Source organism: Oreochromis aureus, linkage group 23 (assembly GCF_013358895.1).
Source record: "Oreochromis aureus strain Israel breed Guangdong linkage group 23, ZZ_aureus, whole genome shotgun sequence".
NCBI lineage: Eukaryota > Metazoa > Chordata > Actinopteri > Cichliformes > Cichlidae > Oreochromis > Oreochromis aureus.
In genome coordinates this window covers 28,985,311-29,004,647 of record NC_052963.1, presented here as the reverse complement: position 1 = coordinate 29,004,647, position 19,337 = coordinate 28,985,311, and the positions used below count along the sequence as shown (strand labels likewise).

Here is a 19,337-nt window from a genome sequence, read left to right as displayed (position 1 = left end):
CTTAGAAATTATTGAACAGGAAGTTTTACTCACATCTGTAAATCTAAAATTGTCCATCAAAACAGGATTTGGTCCTGAAATCAAATAATTAAACATGTTCTAATGTCAAATTCCTCAAGATTCTTCACCAGGGCCCTTTGTGATAATTTAAACTAAAACCTAAAACACTACCATGTACAGGCATTTATGAGAACATTATAACCAAACTGTTATCACCAAACACAAGACTAGTTAATTTTTTTAATGCAGCCTCTTGCATTTATTAGCAAAATCACGTACATTGTGATACCTCAATACAGTCATTAGAATTGCATTAAAACTCCATTCAGATTGTTATCAACTAGTTACACAATATTATTGTTTACCCTGTCTTCAGGTGCGTCTCTGATAACATTTGATAATTTTCATGTTATATAACGGCAGCATTTTAAAATTATTGGATCCTAAAGGCGAAAAAAAAATCATTCCATTCACTTCTACATCAGCAGATATTTGAGAAATCCATTAAAAAGGATGCAAAATAAACATTTTTTCAAACTCACTGTTTGTATGCCAGCATGACCCTGAATATTAGAGAAAGCAGATTTAAAAACACTTCATGTCATCTGTGTTCATTAAACTGACATCATCTTCTCACCAGCAGAGGGCCACAAATCACCATTAGTGAAGAGTTCAGGGAGATGTTTGTGACATCAAAGCTGTACGTATCGATCTGATCAAAATACAAGTTCATGTTTCTTTGATTGGAACAGTTTTTAAAAGCAACTGTTTAGATAGAATGGCAGAAAAAAGAGAAATGGTGAATGTATTTTATACACTGAGTAATATGGGATGTCAACTTGTTCACTCATGGAATATTAATGCAGTCTGCTTGTTCTCAAGATATGGGAAAAAATAAAAGCAAAAAACACAAAAGAACTGTAATTTTGAAAATTTGCTAATATTGAGACCTTCGTTATTGTCCTGCTTCTATGATAGGTTCCAAAAATGAGTGTAAGAATAAAACAGGAGAGGTTGAAAAAATCTCATTAAGAAAGAGAAATCAAACATTCATTTTAATGAGCTCAGCTGGTTGCGAACTGAGCTTCAGAGAAAACACAACATGCTGATATTCACTGTGAAGCTTTGAGTGGAGAAATACAGAAAAACAATGTGTGGATCCTTGAATAATCGTAGCTTCCATCTTTAAAGGACTGAAGAGGAAGAAGTTTACAAGGAATCATTTAGAACAGAACATCAACTGATTGAATCGATGAATCTGAAAACATGTTTCTGAGCGAAAGAAACAGACATGTACAGACTGAACTATCTGTTCAACAGTCAGAGTGTTTCTTTAACAGGAGGACACTCTTTACACTCAGCACAGACTCACTGAGGAACCAGACCAGACCCTAAATCCAGGATGAAGAGTTTCCGTGAATGTGGTGTTGAAGGTGTGGAGGTGGATCAGAGTGTGAGAGGAAACTGTGTAGAAGGACAGAGTGCCAGCAGGACAGTCCACATACACTGCTACTTTGTTAGAGACGGAAGAGGAGATGGATGTTACTTTGTTATTGTGCCCTACAGAACGAGGACCATCATCATAGCAGTACAGACTCCAGGACTGATCATTCCATCCAAACAAACAGTTATCACAACCTCCTTTCCTTCGGATACTTTTGTAACTCACTGATATATAAACGTCTCCTTTCCACTCAACCTCCCAGTAACAGCGACCGGTCAGACCATTTCTACACAGCAGTTGAGGCCACCCATCAAATCTGTCTGGATGATCAGGATATGACTGAACCTCATCCACACATGTCACCTTCCTGTTGTTGTCAGACAGTTTGAGTCTTTTGTTTACTGTGTTTCTGTCGATTGTGAGTTGACAGGAATCTGATGGAGAGAACAAACACAATCCAGTTGCAGTTATTGATCAATCATCTGTTCATTGATTGACACTTTGATGATGACTCCTGACATCAGAGATGTGAATGAGTGATGTGACAGTTTGAAGATGGTTGAATGTGTGCTGCTTTATTTTCATGAATCACATTAAATACACACTTACACTTCCTCAGACCTGGTGTCAACCATCGGACTCCAGCAGGCTCCACCCTGAAAGGAGGAGGGGGGTCAGACCAGCACAGTCTCTTTCATCATGCACACATGGACATTACGTCACTCTCACACACATACTGTTTTACATTGATAAAGGAACAGTCCAACATTTTCACAAATACACTTCAATCCATACGTGGATCAAACTGCTGATGTTTTGGACTGATCCTGGATCTGTTAGTACACCACTGTATTGAATGAAATATGACTGATTCAAATTGTGACCTTCATAATCTTTATATTCCTCTTCTGTTTAGCTGGAAAGGATACCTCCATGTCTTTGCTCTCATTCATGATCTTGATTCATGACTGAATTTGTTATTATTAAAAAAAATGTAAAGCTGTTAAAATGCTTAATATTGGAGCTTATGAAAGGCAGATTAGATACTTTTACCTTTCCAGAGAATGATTGTTCCAGGTCCTGCTGAGGGGTGTCTAACATACCTGGTTTAATCCATTTTGAAACATATAGCAATCTATTTGATGAGAAGTAGTGATAAGAATTTGGTCGTTCTAGCGTACCATTCTGTTTTAGAGTTTTTAGACTTATCTGTGATAGTTTATTTTTCCATAAAAATTTTGAAATATTGGAATCTAATGATTCAAAACAAATAATAGAGGCTTCATTGAGGATCAGTGGAAACAAGTAGTTTATTTTAGGAAGAATCACCATTTTAGGTAGCTTTTCCCATGAGTGATATAGGTAAAGTTCTCCAACATATGAGATCATCCTTTGATCATCAATTTTAAGCAGAGGAATATGATTCATCCAGTCTGAAAGCCTGGCAGAAAAATTTATACATAGATTTTTGATGTTACCTAACTGTAGTGGAGTTTTGGAGGTGTTCTGAATATTACAATTGAGAGGCAGAACTGATGATTTACTCAAGCTGAAGGAGTTGTCTGATATAGATGAGAACTTATCTATAAGTGTGATCGTCTTTGTGAGTTCTTAAAGAAAAGTAATACATCATTAGCATATAGGCTGTATTTTCAGTTTCAGCTCCTTTAATATTTACATATTGTCAGATTGTTGATGCTAGTAGCACAATGAAAATAACAAAAATGCAAGTGGGAAAGCAGACAGTCCTTTCTGGTGCCCCTTTGTAGGTTGAAGCTTTGGAAAGTAGGATCATTTGCCATAAACCATGCATTTGGAGAGCTGTATAGTCTAATCATGATCAGTCTTGATCCAACAAATGAAGAAAGAACCAAAATCCAAATGTATGTAGAAATGCTAATACAAATTTTCAGTTTATCCGGTCAAATGTTATCTCTGCATCTAATTTGTTGATGTAGCAATAATCTATTACATTTATTTGTTTATTTGTATTATTGGCATGTATTATTAGCAAGTGTCTATGTTGATATAACCTGATTGCTCAGGATGTATTGGCATAGATTTTTCAAAGTATTTCAAGGTCTTAAGGTCAAGGTATTTCAAGTCTCTTGGACGAGTAATTAAATGTTTTTCCCACTGAAAACATTATGTCCAGATAAACAGAATTAACTTTTTGCAATTTCAAGATCTACATTTATAACTGAAATGGGTAGTAGCTTGATGGAAGTGTAGAATCTTTGCTTGGTTTGAGAAGTAGACTGATGATTGCAGAGTTCATAATGCACTGCCCCTCCCTGGAATGTGGTCACTTGTTGGTTCCATGGTACATGGTTGGATGTTCTGGCGTGGTCATTGGCCCACTCCTTTGGGGGTGTCTTGGAACTATTTTATGTTGGGGAAGGGGGGGATCTCTGCCGGCCAGTTCTTGGGCGCCTAGGGGTCTCGGCTTTTGCCAGGAAGACTGGCCTCTGGCAGGCCCATTGCCTCTGGTTCTCTGGGACTGTCGCCATTTGGCCTTGGGTGACTGTGGGGCTACCTCCTGCTTTTGCTAGGAAAGATACTCAGTTGTTGGCCTCACGTCCTTCTTCTTTGGGGACTGAGAATGGCTCAGATCACACCACAATAAGCATTTTGGGGGTTTTTTGCATTTTCATATTTTTGTGTGTATGGTGTTTATTTTTGTCCTCCCTTTTTTGTTTCTGATAGGGGAAGCAGTTAGTGATACATTGTACTTTTCTATTTGTGCTCTATCATTTAATTGTATTTTTTGCCTGCCATTTAAAGATTGTCTATAGAGGAGCCTATAGAGAATTTGGAAAAGAAAAATGTGTTTCGCACAGCAGTTCATTCAGATCATAATTCTGTTTTCAAAAGCTTTTCAGACAGGATAGGATTTGAAAAATAAATAACTAAAATTATAAAAAGTTCTGAGATATTGAGTTGTGTAAAATGGTATCTGAATATAATAGAAGAAATATGTTTGTTGCTAAAATGGTTTACGAATATTCAACATGTCCATATATATAGATATTCCCCTTCTCTCCAGTATTGTTCCTGTGATCTGCTGGAGCCACTCGCCTAGCTTGGGAGTCATTCTACCTAGTGCTCTGTTTACCACTGGGAACACTGTTACCTTCTACCTCTACATCTTCTCGAGCTCTTCTCTGGACCCTTGGAATTTTTCTCAAGCTTCTCGTGTTCCTTCTTCCTGTTGTTGCTGTCATTCAGTATTGCTATGTCAATCACTATGGCTGTCTACCACCACTATATCCTGTTGGTTAGCCACCACCATTTTGTCCCACAGGATTTTAGCTCGGTCATTCTCCACCACCCTAGGGGGTGTCTCCCATTTTGACCTCAGGACTTACAGGCCATACTCGGCACAGATGTTTCTGTATACTATGCCGGCCACTTGGTTATGGCGTTCCATGTATGCCCTGCCAGCTAGCATCTTTGTTGTTATGTGCTGGATTGTCTCAGGGGCATCTTTACAAAGCCTGCACCTGGGGTCTTGCCTGGTGTGATAGACCCCAGCCTCTATGGCTCTTGTGCTCAGAGCTTGTTCCTGTGCTGCCATGATTAGTGACTCTGTGCTGTCTTTCAGTCCAACTTTGTCCAGCCATTGGTAACTTCTGGATGTCAGCCACTTATTTGCTTTTTGTGCGTTTACTGTTAAAAAGTGCGTGTTGATGAGAGATGTTCTAACTGTCATGTGTTGCATGACGTAAATTTTAAAGCCAGCCTTCGGTTGTTATAACTAATAAATTATGTTAATACTGCAACAGTGCAAATGAAAACATAGTTAAAATGCTATAAATGAAAATGTGATACAAATATTGCAAGTATGAGTGCAGTAAAAAAATGACAGTAACTGTAAACTGTACAAAAACGACTGTAAACGATTAATTCTTCAGTAAGCTGCTCTAGTATTTGCAGAAAAGTTTGTATGTTTTCCTATTCTGCAAGTGTGCTTGCCTTTAACTGTACAAAACATATTTTCCCTAAGCTGTAAAATATACCACCGTTCTTGATTATAAAATCTTGGTCATAATTTATTTTTCTTCTTTTCATCAACCTGCTGTAGGCTAAGTGATCCTGCTGTTTACAGTTTTTATGCTAAGGTAGGCTAAACACATTTTAGACTTATCACTACAAAGATATTAATCTGAATTAAGCTCATGGGGAGAATAGTAATTTTCTAACAATGACTTCGCCAGTTATAAACTAGAATGGCTAAAAAGAGATCTATCTAAATAGTGAATAAATGGCAACAAAATGCGGTTAACATTATTGTACCTAGAAAAGGTCTTGACCAACAGGAACTCAATGAAGGACACACAAAAAATGTTACCATCTCTTCCTTCTGTTTAGGACATTTTCTCCATACCTGACATTCCAATATGGATCCTTCACTTCAGCTGACAGTGGCTTGATTCCTGACTCTCCTGGATGATTGTATCTCAGATCCAGCTCTTTCAAATGGGAGGGTTTGGAACTCAGAGTTGTAGCCAGACGAGCAAAGCCTTCCTCTGTTATTAGACAGCCTGAGAGCCTGCAGACATGCCAAATAACAATCCACCTGTGAACAGACTCAATGCCATCCATCCATTGCATCATTCAGTTCATTTTAGCTCTATTCATAATGTGACAAGTTACAACAAATAATACTACTTGTGTCAACTTATTTAAATAAAACACATCTATTTTCAGAAACTCTAGGAGCCACAAGTAGGACTGCAGTCTGAAACTGAGGCGCTTTGCTGGGATAATAAGGTACAATGAGGTCTTAAAGAATCATCAAGAGATTTAACAGAAAGTCATTAAGAGAACCTGTTATGGCCGAAATATGTTCTGTCTTTCTAATCCCTGTCAGTACTATCAGTGTGGTATGTTTTATCAACTTAAGTTTCAGGGAGTTTTTAGGACAACATAATTTATTTTGGATTTTGTACATTTTGTTTCTGAATGACTGTTTTATAATTTCTTATTTTTGTGTTGCACCACTGGAAGGAGTCCCTTTTTATAGCTGCAAATCACCAGCATGTTTATGCATTGCCTTCCCTATTTCAGTAGGATGCCAGGACCTGACAGGAGAGCAGTGACTGGATACAGCTGAAAAGCTGACATTAAAACAGCTTTCAACATTGTGTATTTGACATGGTCTTTTGCCATATTTAAAGTTTAATCAAAAATAAGCAATAGATTGTTATAATGATGAACCCAGTTACTAGTAAGCCAACAGTTTTACTTTTTTTATTGGGGGTACTGGCCATTTCATATCACATTAAATATAGAATAAAAGTACAAGATTTTCACCTAAACGTAGATAGCAAAAGATGGATCATATTCCGAAATGTCTTCTTCTTGCATACTAGAACCTTAACCTACATGTGTGGATTGCATGTTAAACTTTTAAAGACAGGTACAGTTTTTTGGAAGTGTTCCTGAGCGCATGCTTTGATTTCCATTACATGTCTGTTTTTAATGCAGTGTTGCCCAAGGCCTTTGAAGATTGCAGGTAACCAATATCCAAAGAGATTTCTCCAGATTATTTTAATATTTTGATATTTTATACTGTAGATAATGAGATATTCAAAGTCTTCATATTTTACACTGAGAAAAATTATTCTGAAGTTTTTTACCAATTGTATACAGTGTCTTTCAGATTTGTAAAACCTCTCCTCATCTTTGCATTTGAGAGATTCTGCCTTTTTAATAACTACCCAAAATTTTTTTGATTATGAACACCTTTTATGGTAAGGCTAATGATGTAGTAAATGGTAGATAAAAGGTCACTCAACATTTCTATAAAGATTATTTGAGTATACAGTAACAAACTGAGATTTAAATGGTCAGTTGAAAAGTCTGAATCCTGACTTGAGAGTTTCCAGTGTACAATGTGGACTTTCCAGTCCTGCAGAGAGAGTCTTCAACCCTGAATCCTGCAGGTTGTTGTTACTCAGGTCCAGTTCTCTCAGATTAGAGGAGTGGGAGCTGAGAACTGAGGACAGTGCTTCACAGCTTTTCTCTGAGAGGTTACAGCCACTCAATCTGAAAAACAAGAAAGAGAAATAATGATGAAGACTTTGATACAGTCTGGAGCATCATCTGTGGTGTATGGATAGAGGTGTTTTTGTCACGGCGAGTGAGATGAGCCGTGTGAAAAAGGTGAAGGAGGATCCAAACGCAGGCAGTCGTACAGGTGAGAGGGTGGTTTATTAAACACAAAAGAAAAGACAAAACAGCAAACGGGACCGACGACTATCTAAACTGAGAACAACTAAACTACTGATACAAACCAAGACCTGAACATGAAGGAGGATGAGCGGAGGTAACGGACGACGGACAGCAGGGAGACACACAGAATGGAACAGGGTGGATACACAGACGGACCAGCAACTACAAACACAGAAGACGCGACTTAAATACACACAGAGAAACACAAGGAGATTACACACAGGTGGGGAACACAGCTGGGAATAATCAACAAGACGAGACAGGGGTAAAACTGAACACACTCACATGAGACGCGGACCTTCACATTAAAACAGGAAATGAGAACACAACACCAAGACGCAGACCTGACACTGAGAGAGACAGAAAATGACACATGGAACTAAACTCACACAAAACATGAGAACACAAATCCTAAATACCAATAAACAGAAACATGGAACTCAATAACAATAATCATCATCACCACCATCACCACCAAATGAGAAAAAACAAAACACCAAGATAACTGAAACACAAAGTGCCAGAGAAACATAAGAAACAATCCATAATGCAAAAGTAAACCAAAATATAATAAACTCAAAATACTGGGTCCAACGGACCCAGAACCGTGACAGTTTTGTGAAGTGGAAAAACCTCTGAAATGGAAAGCATTTGGTGGGAGGTCCAGGGAGTGGTATATTATGAATCAGTGCTGATTTAAGTTAAGAGGTACAAGTTTCTCCTCTAAAATACATCCTATTATGGCAAGCATAACAGAGGTGAAAAAGGAGATACAAGATTGCGCTGAAGGTGAGTTACAAACTGAGCTAGGATTACTAGCATCAGAAGAAGATATAGTTACAATCTGCTAACTAATGTATATGTTTTAGAATTGAAGAACAGAATTCCCGGACTTAGAGACAAGTCAACAACCTCAGACTGAAGGGTTAGACCTATGTTCTTGATTTGGTGAAATGGATCCTGAAGGCACTTGGTGTTGGCAGCTGAATTCTTCAGGAGAGAGTACAATTGGTTCTGGACATAGATCGATATAAGCAATCAATTTCACAATCATCAAGCAGACTGATTGTGGAATTTCTCAAGCATACGACACAATAAAAGTAATGTATATTTAGAGGATAGAAAAAGATATTTTTATCCAAGAATCAAAGATTGTTCTGATACATAAGGAATATGATCCAGTTTACTAAGATTAAGCAAGGATGATTGTAACATATAAAAAGCTAAGTCACGTGTTTAATGAACAGTGCAATGACAGACAGAAATTTGTTTTTGAAGAACAGAGGAAAAATGAATGAGAACTTAAGAGAGAACAGTATAGTAACAGATGGTTCAAAAGTGCAAATAAACAAAGCATATATTGTTTTTTAAAAATATTTTAATGTATTTCTTTTTATGGAGTTAATTATCAGCAATGGGTCCGGATAGTACTTTATTTAAGGATTATACCGAAAAGTGTTTGAGAAATTCTGAGACTTTCTGCTGGGTTGAAATATTAGAATTATTGTATACTTGGTTGTGTAGTGACAACTAAATACTTTTAGTTTCTAAAACTATTGAAACTTAATAGTGCCTGCACTTATTACATTCTTCAGGGTTTTCTCTCGGAAACTGTGCTGGCCTACTGTTTTGACAATTCAAATCAAAATTTTAAGAAAAAAGGGTTGAGTATGTTTTTACTTACAAAGCTTTCTTGGAGGCTTTAACCACCGGCAGCAGCCTCAGAAGAGCCTCCTCTGAAGCAGAGTATTTCTTCAAGTCAAACACATCAGTACATTCTTCTGATGACAGTAAGATGAAGACCAGAGCTGACCACTGAGCAGGAGACAGTTTGTCTGTAGAGAGACTTCCTGAACTTAGGGACTGTTGGATCTCCTCTACTAGTGAACAATCATTCAGTTCATTCAGACTGTGGAAAAGATTGATGCTTTTCTCTGCAGACAGATTCTCACTGAGCTTCTTCTTGATGTACTGGACTGTTTCCTGATTGATCTGTGAGCTACTTCCTCTCTGTGTCAGCAGCCCTTGTAGGAGAGTTTGATTGGTATGCAGTGAAAGACCCAGGAGGAAGCGGAGGAACAAGTCCAGGTGTCCATTTGGACTCTTTAACGCCTTGTTTATGGCACTCTGGTAGAAGTGTTTCTCTGCAGATTCTCCTGTTTCAGACTCCTGGGAGGTTGTTTGTTGTTCTTCCAGCAAATTCAGTCCAGAGTTGATGAAGGTCAGATGGACATGAAGAGCAGCCAGAAACTCCTGAATGCTCAAATGGACGAAACAGAACACCTTGTCCTGGTACAGTCCTCTCTCCTCTTTAAAGATCTGTGTAAATACTCCTGAGTACACTGAGGCTGCTTCAACATCAATGCCAGACTCTGTCAGGTCTGATTCATAGAAGATCAGATTGCCTTTCTGCAACTGCTCAAAAGCCAGTTTTCCCAGCGATGCAATCATTTCCTTGTTTGCTGGACTCCAGTGTGGATCTGTCTCAGACCCTCCGTCATACTTAACCTTTTTCAGTTTAGCCTGAACCACCAGGTAGTGGATGTACATCTCAGTCAGGGTCTTGGGGAGCTCTCCTTCCTCTATCTTTTTCAGCACATCCTCCAGAACTGTAGCAGTGATCCAGCAGAAGACTGGGATGTGGCACATGATGTGGAGGCTTCGTGATGTCTTGATGTGGGAGATGATCCTGTTGGCCTTCCCCTTATCTCTGAATCTCTTCCAGAAGTAATCCTCCTTTTGAGGGTCAGTGAACCCTCGGACCTCTGTCACCATGTCAACACATTCTGGAGGGATCTGATTGGCTGCTGCAGGCCGTGTGGTTATCCAGAGGAGAGAAGAAGGAAGCAGATTCCTCCTGATGAGGTTTACCAGCAGCACATCCACTGAGGTGGACTCTCTAGGGTCAGTTACCATTTTAGTCTTCTGGAAGTCCAGAGGAAGTCGACACTCATCCAGACCATCTAAGATGAACACAACCTGGAAGTCTTCAAAACTGCAGATTCCTTCTTCTTTGGTTTCAGTAAAGAAGTGATGAACAAGCTCTACCAAACTGAACTTTTCCTCTTTCAGCACATTCAGCTCTCTGAAAGAGAATGGAAACATGAACTGGATGTCTTGGTTGGCTTTGTCTTCAGCCCAGTCGAGACTGAACTTCTGTGTTAAGACTGTTTTACCGATGCCAGCCACTCCCTCTGTCAGCACTGTTCTGATTGGTTTATTTTTTCCAGGTGAGCCTTTAAATATGTCTTCTTGTCTGATTGTAGTTTCTAAACTACCTGGTTTCTTGAATGCTGTTTCAATCTGTCTGACCTCATGTTCATCATTGATCTCTGTAGTCCCTCCCTCTGTGATGTAGAGCTCTGTGTAGATCTCGTTCAGAGGTGTTGGATTTCCTGCTTTAGCGATCCCCTCAAACACACGCTGGAACTTCTTTTTTAAAACAGATTTTTGGTTCTGACAAACTACAGTGCGAGTTCCTAAAGGCACAAAAAGGCAAAAAATATCAAGTAAGTATTAATAAACTAGAAATGCCACTTATTTCTACAACAAACAGGTGTCTGAATACATTTTGGTAGATCTCTTGACACATGTGTTGGATAAATGTTCATCCATCAACTTAAATTTTAAAAGAATTCCTCTTACTATTCTGCAGGCGCTCGACCAGTTCTTTCTGCTTCATTCCCTTCAAAAAGTTTAGTAAGATCATCATGAATGCCTCCCTGCTGGTCCTCCTCTGCGCTTCATCCTCATGCCTTATCCCCTCATCTCCCCTCTGATCCTCTAAGCATTCGGGGTAATCTGAGCTCAAACTCTCCTGTATCTTTTTCAGTTCAGTCTTCACATAGGTGACAATGTTGTTCTCCAGGAGCTGGAACAGAATACTATATTAATGTCTCAGTCACTGAAAAACTTTGGCTTATTCAGCAATGAAAGAACAAAAGGGGAAAAACAGAATACTAATATCAAGGGGCATTCAGTAATGGTAAATAAACGCCTGGGGCGCTAAAGAGAAAAGTGAAACATAATCTTAGTGTCAGGGGCTGGGTCTCTGGCCAAGCATTTTGAGTGTTTTTGGTAAATTTGTATTTTCTTATAAATATATGTGTAATTCTGGTGTTGCATTATTAGTTAGGTTTTAGTTGAGTCTATTCTAATTTAGATCCATCTATGTCCTCTTCTGTAAGCCTGTTCTGGTCATCTCTATGTAGTCTGCCATGTATTTCATGTCAGCGTATTTCATGTTGTCTAGTTGGTGCTGTCGTGTCGACGTCTGTGTTTCCTGTTGTATTTTGAAGGTCTGGTGTTTCCTCGTTCAGTGTGCTTAGTTGTACACTTCCCCTGTGGTGTCATGTTCATTTTTCTCAGCCGTTTCCCCATGTGATTCCACTTCCCCTGATCACCCCTTGTGTGTATATAGTATGTGTGTTCCATTCTGTCTTTGTCAGAACGTCTGTGTTACCACGTCTAGCCATAGCACTCATAGTAGTCACAGTCATCATAGCAATCATAGTTATCGTGTTAAGTCACAGTGATATTGTTTAGTTTTCTCAGTGTAGGTTGCAGTTTAGTTTGTCGCCCAGTTTGCCTTGCCTTATTTTGTATTCATGTTTATCAGCCAAAATAAAACGGTTCACTTTTGGTTTAAATCTCCGCTCCATCTCCTTCTATATCTGCACCTAGTCTAAAGTCAAAGCAGGTTCACCTGATCCAGCCCTATTCATAAGCTTTATCAAAATGAAAGTTTGAATGTGTTGTGTTTGACTTATTCTTTGTGTGATACCTTTATGATCTTCTGTATATGACCTGCCAATGGACTACAGATGCAAAGAACTATAAGTAAGCATGCAGTCAAAGAGTAAAGCCATTTGTAGAGATAATAAGGTACCACAAGCTCTGATATGCAGGTGTTGTCAAGGTCATATGTCGGTTTACCTCAGCATTTCTTTACACTCTGGTACAAACATTACTGTGACTGTAGCTAAAAGTAAACATCTTATCTACTATGGCATGCAGCTTAGAGAAGTCAGAGGTCTGACCACCAACCTTTTGTTTGAAAGACAAACTGGCTCTACTTCCTGATCCAAAAGATGGAAATGGCTATCAACCGAATAGATGTGAAAGTAGTTGATGTGGATGGACAAACCGTAAATATGGAGTCCAGTTGTTTTTGATGCTGGTTGAAAGACTGGCCACTGGGAACCTCTAGGCATTCCTGCTGTCCTCTGTGGAGGAGTTATGAAGAATATGAATAATACAACAAAACATTATAATCAGTTATCTAAGAAGCTGCTGTTCCTCCACGTCCTACAAAACAGCTTCCACCTGCTAAACACCTTGAGCCTGGAGCTCTGAAGGTGCCCTATAGTATCTGGAATAGAGACATTTACAAGAATGAAGATCAGTAGCTTCCTGTATTCTTGACAGTGCTGTTGTCATCTGATCACCACCAACAAACACGTTCAGTTTCTGTTCAGTCTGTTCAAACTGCCAAAATAAAACCTTTTATTAAAACACATTTAACAAAATACTGCTATAAAAATATATACTAAAGACTAAAGATTCAATTCCCTCAAACAATCTGCAGTGCAAGTACTATATATATTTTTAGATATTAATCTCAGGATGTTATAAATCCAGAGGATTTTGACATTAGAATGATTCTGGGATGTTGATTAATTTAATTTAACATACTCCTCCTGCTGTAACCAGCTCTCTGTAAGATGGAATAGGTTAACATGTTAGTTATTTACTATAATACTAAACACTAAGCACTGCAAATACTAAAAGAGACTTAGAAGAGTCAGACCAAACTAGATCTAGTTTCAACATTCAACTATTTTGCTTGTTTTACATTTTTCTTTTTGAATTTTAGGAATAGATGATTTTGTTTGTTTGTTTTTTGTTCACTTACTTTAGGTGTTCTGTGGGGATGGAGTTTTACAGTTTTATGGTTAAGGCACAGATGACAGAAAGATGGAAGATGTAGGAAATTATATAAGTCAGCAACTCTGCTACCTCGTCTCAACAGTGAATCAACACTTTAATAACTTTATGGCTATACAAAGGACCAAGACCAGGTGAAAACATAGACTAACAGACTCTTATAGACCTGTGTAAACACACTAAATCCCTCACTTATATAGAATCTTACAGAACAAAATTTTCAGCAGAAGTCAGAAAGAGAGATTTACAAAACTAAAATAATAAAATAACAAATCAAAATAAAGTAAAGTGTTTTACATCAGAACTGATCTATTATACTGTATAATGATATGGTCTAATAAAATCAGCTCCAGAAAGTGATGACCATTTAAATGATTTTTTTATTATAATGCTGAAGAAATCAGTGTTCTTGTGGCATCACTTCAATGCATACCACTTCACAGATGAACATAGAAATGTGTGTAAAATAGCTGAGCTGAAATTAAACATGTTGTCAAATTAATTCAGAAAAACTGAGTTAAGTACAGCATCTTAATCAATATCCTTTGACCAGTTGCCTTTAAAGACACAGAGCTATGTCCATGCCCAGGTCCAGGTTCATGTTAATATTTATTTCCTTGTTTTTTCCTGTGTATAATGATGGAGCAGTGATGTGAGTGCTAAACTGTGGCATGGAGAAGAGTCATGGACAGTCAGAGATGGTCATCTCACCTCTGAGCTTTGGTCTGGCTCTCATGTTCCCCACACAGAGTGGTTTTACAGGGAGGGACTCCCTCCTCTCTGTCCTCACATTTATCCATGTTTCTTACACATATTAAGATATAGCACTGTGTAAAATCCAAGTCTTGAGTCAGCATTTATTCTGTTACATTTTTTTTCTAGAAATTCAGACCTTCTTGTAATTTTTTATTTTGTTTTAACTGGTCTTGAGCAATAGATCTCCAGGCTTTCTGAAGGTCTTCCAAATTTTTATTTGGATACAGATGTGTTACTATCAGCTCACCTCTCTGCAGCGGAGGGTTGTTCTTTAAATTCAAATATGTGTTGTTTAGAACGGTCACTCTTTAAAGACACACAGGTGGGTTCAGGTTTAAGTTTCCGTTTAGTTCCTCGTTTCTTCCTGTGAATAATGATGGAGCAGTGATGTGAGTGCTGAGCTGTGACATAGAGAAGAGTCATGGACAGTTAGAGATGGTCATCTCACCTGTGAGCTTTGGTCTGGCTCTCATGTTCCCCACACAGAGTAGTTTTAGAGGGAGGGACTCCCTCCTCTCTGTCCTCACACTGATCCATGAATTCACATCCACATCAGCTCACAAACACTTTCTACCTTCACCTGGAGAGGAAACACAAATTATTCATGTGCACATAAACTGAAACCCTCCTCCATCCTGTGTGTTGTCTTCTTCTGTCTTCTTCGTTTCTGCTTCATCTCAGTGTCAGCTGAATGCAGTCAGGCAGCAGTGTGAGGCAGGGGAAGCTGCCATCAGCTGCTCTACTTCTACTATCAGTCCACTAAATGGAGCCATGAAACTGCACACATGACAATATATTCAGCCAAGACACAGCAAACTAACATTTTAAAAAGTTCCAAATATTTTTAGCAGCGTTACTGAAGTGTTAGAAAAATAAATATTAATTTGATCTCTGAAGTAAACTCTGCTGTCACACTGTGAGAATTTGTCAGTGATTATATTTTAACTGCTACTTTGACCATCATGTAATTGAACTTTTGATGAACACAACACATCAATGACAACTTTCCACTGGTGTTATTTACACTATTACTGCACACTGTCAGGGCTCGTTGAGAGGCTTATTTAACGGAACAGTAAGTTCTTTTAGTGCACACCATCCCTCTGTGCTCCCCCCAAACGTCACATGTCACATGTGACACGGGTATTTATTATCATCATCAATGAAACAATCTATTGTGTTCAATTTGGCTCCGTTTTTATGTCTCTGTGCAGATTTGGAGACAAATGTTCAACTGTGACTTCATGTGTGAGCTGTCAGTATCAGCGGTCTGACTCTGTGTGTTTATAGAGTTTAAATGCTGTGATTTCAATTTTTTTTTTTTTTTTACCACTGACGGATTCCATTTGAATTCATCTGAAACTAGAAGATCAAATTGTTCTGATGAAGGGAAAGTGCCAGATGAAGAAAAGTTGCTGTGCAGACAACACTGAGCTGAAAATGAAAAATGTACGTGTAGTTGTGTAGCTGTGAGGGACTAACTACAGCATGACTGCAGCGAATCCCTCAAAAACTCATAAATCCATCTACAGAATCATTGGAGACTGGAAGCAGCAGTCAGAGAGAACCAGCAGGGGGCACTCACTGAGTCCTGTTAAATATTTTCCATGAATTCTGGAGAATATTTAACAAACATGAACTCTGATCCTTCATAAAACAACTTCAGAGTCAAACTGGAGTCCAGCGTCTGAAGCAGGTTCTCATATCAGGACTCCAGTTTGATTTTTGGACTGTGAGCCTGTTCAGAATCCACATGAACACTGAGTGTGACTAAACATCACAGCACAGTCAACTTTCCTCTGTTAAAGAGGATCAAACAGTGGCATATGTGTGAGGAACACTTCATGACGTTGGTACCGACCTGCAGCACAGTCTGATGAAGACGCCCACACAGACTGTTAGTCTGATGTGATGTAAGGAGAACAAATCTCAGAGAGGAAACCTCAGAGAATGGAATGAGTTAAAGTTGTACTTACTTCAGCTTCTTCCCATGAACTTCTTCACTATGCAGTTCTCTGCTGTCTGGACCAAGTCTGTGTAGAAACAGAGAAAATCCTCTGCTTCTTCTCCGAAATCAGTCCTCTGTGTTTGCAGGCTGCCGTCACATTAAACACTTGACAGATAAAACAGTCTGAAATTCCAGCTCACAGGTCAAAGATCAGCTGCCACACCCTTAAATGAATGTAATTGGATCAATAATTAACCTGCAACAGGTTTCAGCTCTAACTGTGATGTCCTAAACATACATAAGATCATATTCACCTCCTAAACTCAGCCACAGTCAGACTGTCCGTGTTATTTGGAATATGCACATTTCCACCTCCTTCCTACCTCTATACACCTTTACTTTTTCCTATTTCCTTTACTTTCTTTTACATTGTCTCCTCTGTCCTCTCTTTCTACATTTTTACTTCCCTTTCTTTCCTTTTTTCCCTCACTCTATCTCATCTCCTCATTTTTCTTTGTGTGCTTCCTTCCTAACCCCTTTTTTTTAGCAAGGCAGGACTTCCTTTACTTCCTTTATGTCTTTCTTTGTCTCCTTCCTTTCTTTTCCTCCCTGCTCCCTTCTCTCCTCCTCCCTTGTCAGTCTCTCCTTCCTCAGAGTCTTCCTCGCTGAGATGAGCCCATTTTTCATGTTTATTGTGAACATAAAATATTAGATTTAAGCGTGTTTAGTAAATTATTTTATATCATTGACACTTTTTCATCTCACATTTTTACATTTTTACTACATTTTAAATTATTTTTTCAAATAACTTTTATAATTAATTTTATTTTGAAAAGTTTTATTTTGAAAATCACAGCCAGTGATGTAATTTTAATAAATGAATGTTAAATACTTGCTTTGTTGTTCGATTATTTGTTCGTTTAGTAAAGTTCATTATCTGTATTTCTATGAAAGCACCTTTTTCTTCAATTTTTTTCTAAATCTTTTAAAATGTGTAAAAATTAAATGAAGTGTGTGTTTCCCTGATGAGCATCAGTAATAAATATAGATTCTTATACACAGCTTTATTCCTTCATATTTTTCTGCTGGCAGCAAACAATTTTACAGCAGTTTTATTGTTCAATGAGCATTAATAGCTGATCATAAAACTGAACACATACACTGTATCTGCAGACCACACATCAAATCTGTAATATGTTTGAAATCTGCTTTTATATTTCATCTTTACTCTCAAATCCCTAAACAGCAGTGAGTCTGCAGCTGAGAAAATAAAAAGTCAAACTATCAGGAGCAAGTTATGTTCAGAGTTTCAGTTTTAAATCAGCTTGAAGCTCCACCTTTTTACTGATTCGTTGATTTCCAGGATGTTTTCAGTGTGATATCGATTATCAATTCTCTGCTGGGGCAATACGTTTGATACGTGCAGCTTGTTACTAAACCACTGAATAAAGCCCAAATTTAACATTTTTCTGTTTTATGGGGATTTCTCCAAAATATGTGTTGGTCATAGTTATTGATATTCTGGTTGTCACAGTAGACACAGGATAATTGTGTTTTCAGCATCAGTTTTGTTCCTCTCACAGGTCTAGGTTGGGTAAGGCAAACTGGGCTCTGCCTTTGGAAAAAACCCACACTGTTTCTCCATTGGCCTACATACCTGTGGCTAATTTTTCTGACTTACCCTGCCAGTACTTAAGTGCCAACTCAGGAGTGCACTCTTTGTCAGATCATCTCTGCTTAGCAAAGTGTTAGCCAGGCCTCGCCATAAGTTATCTAGTGTAGAGTTTTCTTGTGTGCCAAACGCTGTTTCTCCTCTTCTTCCAGTCTGTTGCCCAGTTACAAATCACTGTCATCATGTCCCACTCATCTCTCTTCAAGCTGGTTCATTCTTGGAAATCTTCCCCCAGAACTGCTTCCGCTCCACCAACTGCCTGGTCTCCCTGCTGTGACGTGCAGGAAGCAAACCAGTTTACCTCTTCTGGACCAGATAACCTTCCAATGGCAAGTAAGCCTGAGATACAACTGAAACACCACAATCAGTTTTACTCATGTTTTCTCTCTCTCAGTTGACCACCCTCCTGGGGCTCAGTTTCCACTCTGACACCCGGCCATTTCTGCTATTTGCTCTACAGAGTTTCTGGAAGTCTCACAGTGCCAATTCCCTGTGTTTTGAAATCTGAGCATTGTACAAAAAAATTATGAATTGTACACCATCCATTCTCAGCTTGGTCATGCAAAAGGGTTCAAAGAGGCCTTGACACTGACATAATAACCAGACTTGTTTGAGCTGAACATTTCTGCTGCTATTGACAGCCATTTGAGGCATTTACATCACTGTAAATGTATTCTTATCACTGCTCAGATTCTGTGTCCAAACTCACATTTAAGTATTAAATGTCAGCTTCCTCCAAAATAAGAGCTTTTTATTATTAATAATAATCTAATGAGTGAAAATGAATCAGATTGAATGTTTCTTGTGTAAACCTGGCTCACAGAAGATGGTGTCCCAGTTAGAAATGAAACCTCCCCCCCACATTTCAGTGCTTTCCAAACTGTGAGACACCATCAGAAAGGTGGAGGCACTGCAGTTCTTCACTCAAACCAACCTGAAGGACCTCACTACTTTGACTTCATTTGAATACTTAGCTGCTGATTTACAAACGAAACCAAGTATCCTCATTATTAGAGTCTATAGAGCACCGAAGAAAAACACTGATTTCCTTCAAGATCAAAATGATATATTTAATATCAAACTTGATTATGTCTATGATGATGACAGAGTGGTTAAACTGATTCAAATGACTCATTTCTCCAACTCACATCAACTGATTTTATTGTGAAACTCAGACTTGTGGAGCAGAACCCCGAACAATAAAATAGCAGATTTAAAAACACTTATGCCATCTGTGTTCATTAAACTGACATCATGCAGTTCAACTTCTGACCAGCCGAGGGCGATAAATCACCATCAATGAAGAGTTCATCATCAATGACAGAAGAGTGATA

At 38.5% G+C, this 19,337-nt stretch overlaps 1 protein-coding gene across 1 annotated transcript; it reads right to left on the bottom strand.

Annotated features, from left to right (window-relative positions):
• Positions 1-235: 235 nt before the first annotated feature.
• On the bottom strand, positions 236-16,484 carry LOC116314062 (NLR family CARD domain-containing protein 3-like). The gene is made up of 11 exons (XM_039607064.1): positions 16,360-16,484; positions 14,832-14,963; positions 14,631-14,747; positions 12,828-12,906; positions 11,327-11,552; positions 10,000-11,160; positions 9,366-9,969; positions 7,322-7,495; positions 5,832-5,996; positions 2,054-2,100; positions 236-1,878 (listed from the first exon to the last, which is right to left on the bottom strand). The coding sequence occupies exons 2-11, from the start codon at positions 14,918-14,920 to the stop codon at positions 1,358-1,360; spliced, it is 3,183 nt and encodes a 1,060-aa protein (XP_039462998.1). The 5' UTR covers positions 14,921-14,963; positions 16,360-16,484; the 3' UTR covers positions 236-1,357.
• Between the last annotated feature and the right edge of the window lie 2,853 nt (positions 16,485-19,337).